General features: G+C 43.8%; 2 protein-coding genes across 16 annotated transcripts in view; one reads left to right on the top strand and one right to left on the bottom strand.

Annotated features, from left to right (window-relative positions):
* Bend6 (BEN domain containing 6) overlaps window positions 1–1,777 on the bottom strand; it is a 59,799-nt gene extending 58,022 nt beyond the window's left edge. For 2 of the 5 annotated variants that reach the window (XM_027386924.2, XM_035452526.1), the window contains exon 1: window positions 1,596–1,774. The gene's annotated coding sequence lies outside the window, so the exon portion shown is untranslated. Of the gene's footprint in view, window positions 1–1,595 lie in introns of all 5 variants that reach the window. The other 3 variants (XM_027386925.2, XM_035452525.1, XM_027386922.2) reach the window with 3 other exon arrangements.
* A 96-nt stretch (window positions 1,778–1,873) lies between these two features.
* Dst (dystonin) overlaps window positions 1,874–12,005 on the top strand; it is a 389,777-nt gene continuing 379,645 nt past the window's right edge. For 2 of the 11 annotated variants that reach the window (XM_027386908.2, XM_027386907.2), the window contains exons 1-2: window positions 1,959–2,389; window positions 2,973–3,007. In XM_027386908.2, the coding sequence (XP_027242709.1) occupies window positions 2,209–2,389; window positions 2,973–3,007 (216 nt within the window). In that variant the 5' untranslated portion in view covers window positions 1,959–2,208. Of the gene's footprint in view, window positions 2,390–2,972; window positions 3,008–12,005 lie in introns of all 11 variants that reach the window. The other 9 variants (XM_027386906.2, XM_027386909.2, XM_027386911.2 and 6 more) reach the window with 7 other exon arrangements.

Genomic DNA, 12,005 nt, shown 5'->3' with positions numbered 1-12,005 from the left:
TTGCTATTTACTTTCTTTTTGTTGTTAAAAATGCAGAATCTGGGGCAAATTGATTACTTTGCTGTGTTTACAATCTTAGAGATGTTTCCATTCAAAGATATTTATGCCATTTCAGCTCACTTACAAGCTTTGGCCAATAAGACACGTAAGGATGACCTTCCTAAATTGCAGCATTAGTTATTTCTACCCACTGTTTGCAGAAGGTTTCTCCAATACAGTTTAAAATGACTCTATCATGCCCCCTGCTCAGCAAGTGTGGTGAATTCTTCCTTTCCCCGTGTGCCACATTTTGCAAGCCCTCAGGATTCTTTTCTGTGACCCCTGCACAGTGCATGGGACTACAGTTTCTTACTGCAGTGGGCTGCAGTATCAGGAACCCTTCAGCACACGATGCAGTGCTTCCAGGCAGCTCTTCTGACTGCCAGGGACCTGTGAAGCCTGTTTGGCACGCCATGCACCCTGCAGTCTGACATTCCAAAGTCCACCTTACTCAGTGTCTGAAAGCAAGGTCCCTTCCATTCTCAGCCCCAAACAATTGAGTGAGTTACATATCAATCTGTATTTGTTTTAGGAAACCAGCATGCAAATAAGACCACCTACCCACGGCTTTCCATACTTCGTGAATCTGACATTAGGACTAAGCAACATCGTTCTGCATTTCTTTTAATGCTCACACTTGATAATGTATCATCCACCTGAACAGCCACTAATGGCTAAGCAGAACTGCAAATTGGTTTTATACGGTCAGGAAACAATACAAGCATTCCCATCAATTCTTCAGTTGACTTTCAGAATTTTACGAGTTAGTCTCCAAGCTCTTACTAGAAATGGCACAAACGTGGGAATGTGTCATTTGTCATATATCATATAATTGCATGGTTTGGGGCTTTTATTCTTAGGCGAGTCAATGAGACAAAACAAATCACTCAGCCCCACAGAAGGAAAGCCAGGATGCCTTAGGGGCAGCAGGGCAGAGTACTGCACTGGCCCGCTAAGGCCGCAGCATGCTGCAGACTGCTGCTGCAGCTTTGGGTTCCTCGCCAGGTGGCGAAGGCCCTCCTCAGAGGAGCACACCGCAGCGCTCATCATGCCTTGCCTTCTTGGCACTGGACCAGCGACCACCGTCAAGAGTCCAGCAGACAACTACGATATATAGAGTCTTTGCGGATTATAACGGAATGTAAGGGGGCTGGGAAATGGCAAAGGGGAGAAGGTTGAGTGTGTGCCCAAGTGTGACAGATCACCGTTGGCTAATAGTGCCTAAAAATTTTCTCCCGCAGTATCCACAGGCCAATCAGTCACCAACTTCCTTCATCGGTTAGATGCTCACATCTAAAAATCACCTCTCCCTACAAAGACGCTAAACGAATCAGGGTTTTAAGGCTAGCGCCAGGCATCAAGTATCAAGAGGACCCGAGAGCTCAGGTCTGGGCTGAGAATCAGCACCAAGTTTGGGGGTGGGACAGTGCAAGGCTGCAGCCCCCGGCGTGCCTCTCCTGAGCGCTGCTAGATGGGACCTGCTTGGAGATGGCCCTTCCAGGTGCTCGCGCCTCAGTGCGCAAGGACTACCCCCGCCCCCAAACCAAATAGCTCACCCTGCTGCATCCTCCGAGCCCCAGCCTCCAGGCGGGAGCCCGGGTCCCCCCGGCTCCTTGGCGCCCCCTGACGTCGGCCTCCAGGAGTCGGTCCACCGAGGCTGCAGAGGCGAAGCCCGGGGGTCCCGCGCACCGCCGCCTGGCGCGTGGCCTGGCGGGCCGCGCGCGCGCACCGAGCCGGCCTGCGGAGGGCTCGAGCCGCGCGCGCAGCCCGCGCGCCGCCAGCCCCGCCCGCGCCCCACGTGCTACGGCTTCGGGATGCCGAGGCCTGAGGCGGCCATCCGACGATGCTCACAGCCGGCTGCGTCCCGGGCGGGGCTGAGCCCGAGGGCCGCGCACAGGCTGGGGCGCCTGCGGAGGGAGGGGCGCGGCTCCCGCCGGCGCGCCGTGTGCTGAGTCATGGCGAGGACTGCCCGCTGCTCTCCATCAGTCGTTCCGGGGCCGGCGCGGGGTGTGCAGCCATTGGGCCGCGCGCGGGACCGCGAGGCCGGGCTTGACGCGCTGAGCTGCGCTCGCCCGTGGCCGCCGCGCCCGCCCCGCGCCCCGCGCCCCGCGCCCAGCGCGCTCTGCCGCTTCAGCCCCGCGCCGCACGGCCCCCCGCCTCGCCCGCACCATGATCGCCGCGGCTTTCCTCGTTTTGCTGAGACCCTACAGCATCCAGTGTGCTCTCTTCCTCTTGTTGCTTCTGCTGGGCACCATCGCCACCATCATTTTCTTCTGCTGCTGGCACCGCAAGCTCCAGAAAGGGAGACATCCGATGAAATCGGTCTTTTCGGGTCGTTCCAGAAGCAGAGGTGAGGAGACACGCCGCCACTGGGCTCTTCTGGGCAGAAGCGAGGTTGAAGCCTCCTCTGCCGCCCCTGCCCCCTTCATTGCCTCAAGCTTCGTGCATTTATTCATTTAACGCGCCCTGGCCTTTTGCCCTCAAGTCCGTCCTCAGATCACCAGGTTTGGATAACCACGGAGATTCGGAGGTCCTGGGAGGAAGGATCAGACTCCGATTCTTAGGGTCAGTTTGCTAAATTTTTAGCCCAGAAGGTAATTGTAGTGGAATCCTGGGCTGAGGCATTCTTCTCTTTACATAGCTTTTGCTAGAGCTTGGGGATTAAAAACAAAAAAAACAAAAAAAAAAAAAACAAAAAAAAAAAAAGGAAGGCGTGATAATTTGGGGGCTCCCCTCCCAACTTTGCTGGAACTTCTTGAAATCACCTTAGAGACAGATGGTCCTATACTCTCTCCGCCCCGCCCCAATATGCCCACAGAATTGGAGAGAGACATCTAGAATGTGCTTTCCCCGCATCCAGGTAAGTGATCCGCAACTCTGCAGGCTGATAACAAGGAGTTAATGAAGTCTCATTTTCCCTCTTTTCTCCCCAGATGCTGTTCTGAGATCTCATCACTTTCGCTCTGAGGTAATTTATTTAGTGCACACTCTCAAGGTCAGAAGTAGCTTGCTTTCCTGAGTACCAGTATTATTCATGTGCCTGTTGAGAAGCCAGTAGGACACCGAATGGGAAGCTTGCAGACCCTGAGTCCAAACTGGCATGCTTTGTTTTAAGCAATTCCACAGACAAGCCCAAGGAGTGTTATAACGTGTGTGTGTGTGTGTGTGTGTGTGTGTGTGTGTGTGTGTGTGTAGTTCTGTGTGGAGTTTGCTTTACAAGAGGTGGGAGGGGCAGCCCCTAAATGTGCAGCAGGCCTTAGAGAACTTAGCCAGGGAATGGCTGTCAGTTTAGCTTACAGTCGGAGTCTGTGGTGGAAGCACTTCCTGGGTGTGCACAGAGGTCAGTAGTTGTGCACTTGGACAAACCATAAAACAGTTCAAGCCATATGCGTTCCAGGTGACATTCCTAGTGTCTTAGAAAGCTGTAGGTGACAGTGTTTTTGGACATGATAGTGGTGCTGATGAAGATACACCAGAGTTTGTAGTTGATGTTTGTGCTAGACTAGCCCTCTAGAGAAGGTGACTGGACACGCCAGCGTGTGAGACTGCAGTGGGACCAGCTGCAGTTAGAACAAGACTCTGCCTGACCCATTGCACTGCTGGAGTTTCCAGATGCTCACTTATAGTAAGACAGTGTTCTCTCTTTGGGGGAGAGCTGCACATACCCAGGCGTGGAGGATGCTTTGTGGCACCGCTTATTCACCTGAACAAAGTATTGCATATATCCCCTTTCCTACAAGCTTCTTGTTTACCTGAAGTTACTTTGTTTTTCTTGTTAATCGGAGGTGTCCTTGCATCCTGGGTGCTTTGCCAGATTGTGATTATTTAAGCTTAATTATCATAACGTTATGTTGCATATGGAGTGATTCTACTACATGTGCCCTGGAAGTGAGAACTCTGTGCTAGTTAAGATTTGTGAGAAAATAACTTGTCAGTCGTCAGTGGATCTGTATCTAGCTTTATACTAACTAGGTGTGTGTGTGTGTGTGTGTGTGTGTGTGTGTTGGGGTGGGGGGGGCTGGAAAACTGTTTTGCCATCTGTAAAACAGGGCCAGCAGTACCCTGCAGGGCTGTATGTGGAAAAGTATTTTTTAAATTATGTAAAAAATAGTTCATTCATAGGAGATATTTAGTTTTGGGTAGCCATTATACATTTTGTAAAATTGAGCTGAAAATTGTCAGGTGTGGCGGCATACACCTTTAATCCCAACACTTAGAGTCAGAGGATCTCTATGAGTTTTGTAGCCAGCCTGGTCTGCATGGTAAGTTCCAGGACAGCCAGAGCTACATTGCTACATTGTGAGAACCTGTTTTTTTTAAATAAAAAAAAGGAAGAAAAGAAGAGAAAAAGAAAAATATGAAAAAAATCAAGATATGTCTGTAATGAAATCTTTAGGAAATTAGGTCAGGTTTATGGACTACAGCATGAACTGGGTCTGTTGTGAAACAGTCTTTGAATAGCAGATTAATTAAGTAAAATAATTCATTTAGATGCACCAAACAGTAAATAGTGGACAGGGTACAGACGTTGAGATGTAGGGGATTGACTTGCAAAAGATTCACCAATTCTATATACATGAATGACAGTAGAGTCACACTGCTGTGAACTAGCCTTCAAACATTTCAGCTTTAAGCACCCTGGGAACATGTGGGATGTGGCTGTATCTTTGTTCGTGTTTTTTTTTTTTTTTCTGAAATTTTGTCTTGAGCTTATATTGGTTAAGAAGTCTGGCATTTGTTCAATGCCTTGTCTTGTTCTGTTAGGATTGCTAGTATCATTTGAAATCTTGGTGTATACTTGTTGCTTGCTTTATGTGTTAGCCTGTGAGTTCCTGGTGGTAGAGCTTAGTTGGGTCTCTGGTGATGCCACTGCCTGGCTCAGTGCCTCATATAGAATGGGTTCTTATATTTTTGGTTGTAAGCTTAGCCTTTAATGGCTGAGCCATCCCTCCAGCCCTAGAATGTGTTCTTAATAAATATTTATGGGCTGAATGAGAACAGTCTCTTGGTGGGCAAATAGAACTCAGAGTTGGACAGAAGAGGAAAATGCATTCTTGGAACTTGGCTTAGAATTTAGCAGTGCTTATTTACCTTTCCCAGGCTTCTAAATCAGAGATTTATTTATTTATTTATTTATTTATTTATTTATTTATTTATTTATTTATTTTTAAAGTGGGTCTCACTGTGCAGCTCTGGTTGGTCTGTAACTTACTTTGTAGATCAGGCTGGCCTTGAACTCAGAGAGATACGCCTGTCCCTGTCTCTTGAGTGACTGGCTTTTTCCAAAGCTTAAAAAAAATTACCTTGGTTTGTAGTGAAATTTAAGATATTCATTGTAACAAAAGGATTCTGTTAGAATTTCTTTTTTCCCAATAAAATAAAATGTAATATCAGCTTAATTTGTTGGTGGATTATGCATGGTAAACTCAGCAAGGAATGTTCTTTTATATGTGGAAATTCATAGACTGTGTTGCACAAGAATGTCATATTTCATCACTGTCTTATATTTACCACAAACAGAACATTTCCCTTCAAGCAAAACACAGGATATATTTTCTTCTCCTTAGAACATTTCTCTGCCAAGAGTTTTCTCCTTAAGTAAGACCTCCACATTTACTTGGATTAAAGCATATTTAATAAGTTAGAGTGGACACAATGAATATTTATTCCTGCTGTTTTTTTTTTTTTTGTAGCAGCTGCTGCAAAATATTATCATCACAGCCAGTGCTTTGATTTTCTGGCAAGTCCTAATCACATTGGGCTAAGTTTCCAGTGCTTGCTGTTCCTCATGCCAATCTTAGTAAGTGGGTAATTCACTTTCAGCATTTCTGTCCTGGTCAAATGAGAAACACATGTAGGATCTGCTGACTCACTTTGAAACCTGAACAAGCTGTGATAGAACACTGGAATTGATGAAGTTTGAAAAACATTTTGCTGTTTCATCTGGCAGGGAACATTGTTTCTGCCACTCCCACCTCCAGGAAAGAGTCAGCATAGATGGGGAATTTCAAGGTGTTCCGTCTTAGATGGTCAGAACAATACTTCCTAAGGAAAAAACATGGCATTGAGGCCCCGCCGAAGAGATGAAGGCAGCTCCCAAATCTGAGGAGCTGTGGTCCTTTCTCTCCTCCTTTTCTGTGTTTAATGGCACATTTCTTCAAGCTCTTTGTGAGGGACTAGAAGTCAGTAATATGAATGTTCAGAAGGCTCTTTAGGTCTGTAGTCACCACCAGCACTTTCTTTTCGGATACTTGCAAATTTCTGGGCTTTTTAAACAAGCCTTTAAATCTTAATAACTGCATATGAGAAAGTGAAATTAACCCCTCTAGCAAAGTCTGTACAATTTTACCTGACCTTAGAGACTATAGATGGAAAGGTTCAGTTAGGTAGAAATATGTGTATTGTTTGATTATTTAAAAACTTGCACTCTGTGTGTGTGTGTGTGTGTGTGTGTGTGTGTGTGTGTGTATGTGTGTGTGTTCATTGTAAACTGCTAATGAAATGATTTCTCACTGAAGTAGGACAGTCTAGAAACCATGTGTGCCTTCTGGTTCCTCGCTGTCTGGCATCTCCGAAGTGCACTTTCCCGAAAATCTCCAGTGTTTTGCGCTGTGACGGTGAACAGTGGTAAATGTCACTCTAGGTTCCTGTGGTGAAAGTCAGGTGGTGACTGTCCTGTTTTGGAGGAAATTTCAGACAGTGATATGGGTAGTCTCAGCACTGTCCTATCATAAAGGAGAATCTTGGTGTACTGTCCTTCACAGAATGAAGACAATGATAATGCCTTGGAGAGCCCCAGAGTGAATGGTGGTAAATGGTCCCTATTCATAGCTGGGGGAATAAGGGATGCCTTGTTTGCTAAGGATGGAGAGTTCCCTTCCCTCCATCAGGATCTGAGTAAATGTCTTTTCTTCCTGCTTCAGGCAAAGGGAACAAGAGAGTTAACTCATATTAAGCAGTTCCTGAAGAGTCACACAGTAAGAGACTTGGTGGTAAGATAAGAACCACAACTATATTTTGTCTCCCTTTGGTGCTGACATGCATCACTCATAACCCATACAGAAATGTGCCCAAAATTCTCAATGAAAGAGAAAAATTGAGTGTTTTTAGTGCATACTTTCTACAAAACTGGATAGACAAATTTGTTGTTTTCTCCCCTCATCTATGTTTATCCAAGGTCTTCTTGATGAAATGTATGGTCTACTCAGAGTCTGTGGCCTCATTAGATGCCCAAGTATCCCTGTTCCAAACTCTGGAGAATGATCAGCAAAATAACCATATTACATAGTTTCTTATTAAACTTTCATGTTTCACTAGGAATTACCCAATTTAAATATACATGTATAAAAAAGCACATGGTGCATATATATAGGTATGTATAACTTTTATGTTTCATGGAGCAGTTTAAAAATAAGTTTAGATTTTTTAAAAATGTGATAAAAGGAAAAAAAGGATTATTTTCTGAGTTGGGGGAAATAATGCTTTATTATTGAGCTATCCTTTAAAACTAGGTTATTGTTGTAAATAAATTTTTGTTCAGTGTCATTCTAGGGCTAGACTATTTATACTTATTAAATCAGTCATGAGTAGTAACTGTATACATGACGCGATGTTCATTTAGTGTGACCCAATTACTTTCAAAGTAAACACATTAATCTTTTCTTTATGAAGCACTGTGTTAGACACCAGGGCTGACAAAGATGCTGTGGCGTAGCCTTGCCCATAGTATCCCAAGTCACCCCAGCATCCTTACTGAAATCTAATAGCTACTGGTTCTTCTGTTACAATAACTGAACTGCTGTGCTTTTCCCAACTATGAGTCACCAATGCAGTGAAAGTGTCAGAGACTGTGGCATCCAAGTGTGCAGCCACTGCATATGTAGAAATAGCAGAATAGTCCTGTCCACGGAATTTATCTTACCGTTTCAGCACAGCCATTTACACAACTCTTACCTTATAACAAAACAACTGCTGAGTGCAAAACAGAAGTACCCTCCCCACTATTAAAATAAGCTAATGCCCACTTTTTCGGGCATCTAAGCAAAAGCATATTCAAAGTTGGAATTTTTGTCCAACCTTTAGACTGAAGAATGAGCCCACTTTTCAGATTGTAGAATAGAACCAGTTTGACAGCAAGTACTGGGGTATTGAAGGGGGAGTGTGTACGGAGGTTCACAACACTGTATAGAACTCACAAGCTTTTCCACTGCCATGCTGTGCCACCTCTGTCAAGGCTCAGTTTCTTAGTGTCTCACTGGCAGCATAGTTCTTTTGCAGGTAATGTTTCTACCGTGGGCAGAGCATCACACTGCCAAGGCACGTGAAACATGACTTCTGTCTTATGGATTGGGCCAGGTCAGAGGGAAAAAGCACAACAAATGATGTGCAGAAAAAGAATGATTGGGCTAGTTGTGTTGAAATGGCAGATGGTGGAGTGACTGGAGGTGTCCTCTGAGGGGTGATATGTATGCTGAAGTGCAATGGTGAGATAGTAGCTGGTAGACAGCAGGAGCAAGAGCAGGCACAGCTCACCTCCAGTCACTCCTCAGTGTCTGACTAGAGTAAAGGGCTCTTGTGACATTAAAGGACTATGGAGCTGGGAATATCGGTGTGTGCTAACTGCAATGAAAATGACTTTGTGTACTACTTTACAGCTTTGGTAAAACTATTTGATTTGGAGGGTGCCTGCCATGATACTCTAACAGAAGCAAAAAAAAAAAATCGCTTTTAAATTTCTTTTCAAGCAACAATGCAGTTAGACCACTCCTTTCTTACCTCCAGGGAGAACAACAACCCATGGCCTGTACTTGTGAGCACTTGAACACATATGGGTTTGGCCTTTCTGTTTACTAGGAGGCTGAGATTTGGAAGGGTATCATGCTTTGTGGTCCAAGGATCAGGTATCATTGGATTATGTCTTAACTGCAGATACCATCTGTCTTAAGGGTGTGAGTGTGTGTGTGTGATGGTGGTGGTGGTGGTGGTGCTGGAATTTGAACCTACAGCCTCATACATGCTAGGAAGTTGCTTTATCTCTAAGCTGTATTCCTGTGTTTGGTATGTCATTACAAATTCTAATGCAGAATATATAAAATGCCCGTATTTATCACATATAAGAACATTTTTGTTTTATATGTATTCAACAGTATTCTTGGTTCTAATATGCCCCTCTTCTACTGCCCTCTCCTGTGCCCAGTTTTTGTTTGTTTGTTTAAGTACCTGAAATTTATGTATCAGCTTTTCAATTTCTTCCTCAAAAATTCCTCTCTAAGTCATTGTGTTAGTCAGGGTTCTCTAGAGTCACAGAACTTATAGAATAAATCTCTCTCTCTCTCTATGTATATGTATATATATACATATACAAATACATAAAGTATATACGTGTGTATACATATATACATATACTCATACACACACACACACATATATATATGTATGCTCAAGTGCAATGGTGATATATATATATATATATACATATATATATATATATATATATATCTTATGTATATGGAATTTATTGGATTGACTTACAAGCTTCAGCCAGCTAATCCAACAATGGCTACCTGTGGATGGAAGTTCAAGAGTCCAGTAGTTGCTCAGTCCCACAAGGCTGAATATCAGCTGGTCTTTGGTATACACTGGAATCCTGAAGAAGCAGGCTCCAGTGCTAGTGAAGGAATGGATGTGCTAGCAAAGTGAGTGCAAGCGGACAAAGAGCAGAAATTGTCCTTTTTGTCCGTGTCCTTATATAGACTTCCAGGAGAAGGTGTGGCCCCGATGGTGCATCTCCCTGCCTCAAAATCTGGATTAAAGGCCTATGTCTTTCTACTTCAAAGGTCCAGACTAGACACTGATTCACCCACTTCAACCCAAGCAGAAAAATCTCACAGGTGTGACCTCCACTTCTGGAATGTAGTTCATTCCAGATGTAGTCACATTGACAACCAAGAACAGTCATCACAGTCTTTGTCAGCTATACTACAGAGGAGATACTATCTAAAATATATAAAGAACTGCAAAAATCAAATACTTCCCAAACCCCAAATTGCCACCCAATAAATGTGCTAGGGATCTCGATCATTTGCAAAAGGAGAAACACAAATAGCCAATGATATGTTTAAAAGTATTCAACATCTCTAGCCATCATATAAACTAAAACCACACTAAAATTGCATCCTGCCTCAGAATGCCCACCAAGAAAACCAGATGATAATAAGTGCTGGTAAGGGTGTGAGGAAAAAGGAATCTCTGTCTAATGTTGTTAGGAATATAAGTGCAGACACTGTAGAAATCAGTGTAGAGTCCTCTTAAAAAATTCAAAAGAGAACAGCCATATTACACACCACTCCTGAGTAAATACCCAATGGAATTCCACATACCACCACAGAGACACTTGCGTATCTATGTTCGCTGCTGTTCTTTTCACTCTAGAAAGTGTCTTACTCACTGTTCTGTTGCCGTGAGGAGACAACATGACCAAGGTAGTTGGTTGGGAGCTCGCTTACAGTTCAGAGCTTAGAGCCCATGATCATCATGGAGGGGAACGTGGCTGCAGGCAGACACGATGCTGGAGCAGTAGCTGAAAGCTCACATCTGAGCCACAAGCAGGAGGCAGAAAAAGAGTGCACTGGGATTAGCATGAGTCTTTGGAAGCTTCAAAGCCCACCCCAGTGACACACCTCTTCCTACAAGGCCACACCTCCTAATCCTTCCTGAAGGTTCCCAAGTGGGAACCAAGCATGCAAACACATGAGCCTATGGGGGGTATTCTCACTCAAGCCACTGCTGGCTGTTTATTACCTACTATTTCTCACTTCTCCTTTAGTCTCACTCCTCAATATACTCTGATTTCTACTGTTACTCCTTAAGATCACACATACTTAGCTTACTGAGGACTGAAAATCACTAAATCAGAAGTTTCAGTTTGGGGTTTTATTGGTAGATCTAGTATTTAACACTGTTGGTCAGTCATTCCTTCTTATAACTTCTCCCCTTGTTTTTGGACAGTCTACTTGCCCCATCTTTTCTCACCCTGGTTCCCTCTATTAGTGCACTGATTTTCTTCCTACTTGCTGTTTTAAAAACTGATTTGATGAGACCTAACTTACACATTGTATAGTTCATTTATTTAAAGTGTGTTTGTTTTTAGTGAGCTCTTAAGGTTGAATAGTTATTCACAATTAAACTTTCAGTGTTCATCACCCCAAGGGAAACCCATACCCGTTGGCAGTTAACTTCCTTTAGCCATCTCTTTGCTCTCTTGCCTTTCTTCCTTAGGAAGCCATCCATCTACTTTCTGTCTTAGATTTTCTGGGCCTCATTTTCTCTCTTCACATTTTTTTTGGACTTTGTCCATATGTACTGTGTGACTTTAACTTCATGTGAAGGTCACTTGGAAATTGGTATCTCATCTTCTCATTTCCAGATCCTGAGTCAGCTATCCTTTTGCTTGTTTTCACATGAATGTCCCAGATGTTGCTGAAACTAAGTCTGTATGAAACTATCTTAGTTCATCTCTGTATCTACACTTATTTCATTTGGGAGACTCACAGCACTCCCAACCCACTGTTGCTCCGATTGCTCCTTCTTCCACCCTATCCTATGTTATAACTCTAGACTCTGCCTTCCTTACTCTCACCATTGCTGATTCCTTGGCTTGAGCCCTGTTGTAAGCCTTTGTCAAAATCTTTGCACCTCTTCTATAGTCTATTTATACTAATTTAATAAGACTAATTCTAAAAAATATAATTCTTAAAATTCTTATCAGTCTTGAAGACAAGTATAGTCAATAATAAAAAGCACACACAAAATGAAGTATTAATGAATGTGTTTTGTGTGTGTGTGTGTGTGTGTGTGTGTGTGTGTGTGTGTGTGTGTGTGTGTGATTTTTCCAGACATGATTTCTCTGTGTAGCTTTGTAGACCAGGCTGGCCTTGATCTTACAGAGATCTGACTGCCTCTGCCTT

The sequence above is a fragment of the Cricetulus griseus genome (assembly GCF_003668045.3).
Source record: "Cricetulus griseus strain 17A/GY chromosome 1 unlocalized genomic scaffold, alternate assembly CriGri-PICRH-1.0 chr1_1, whole genome shotgun sequence".
NCBI lineage: Eukaryota > Metazoa > Chordata > Mammalia > Rodentia > Cricetidae > Cricetulus > Cricetulus griseus.
The sequence above is the reverse complement of the archived record's forward strand: the minus strand, read 5'-3'. Positions and strand labels throughout refer to the sequence as shown.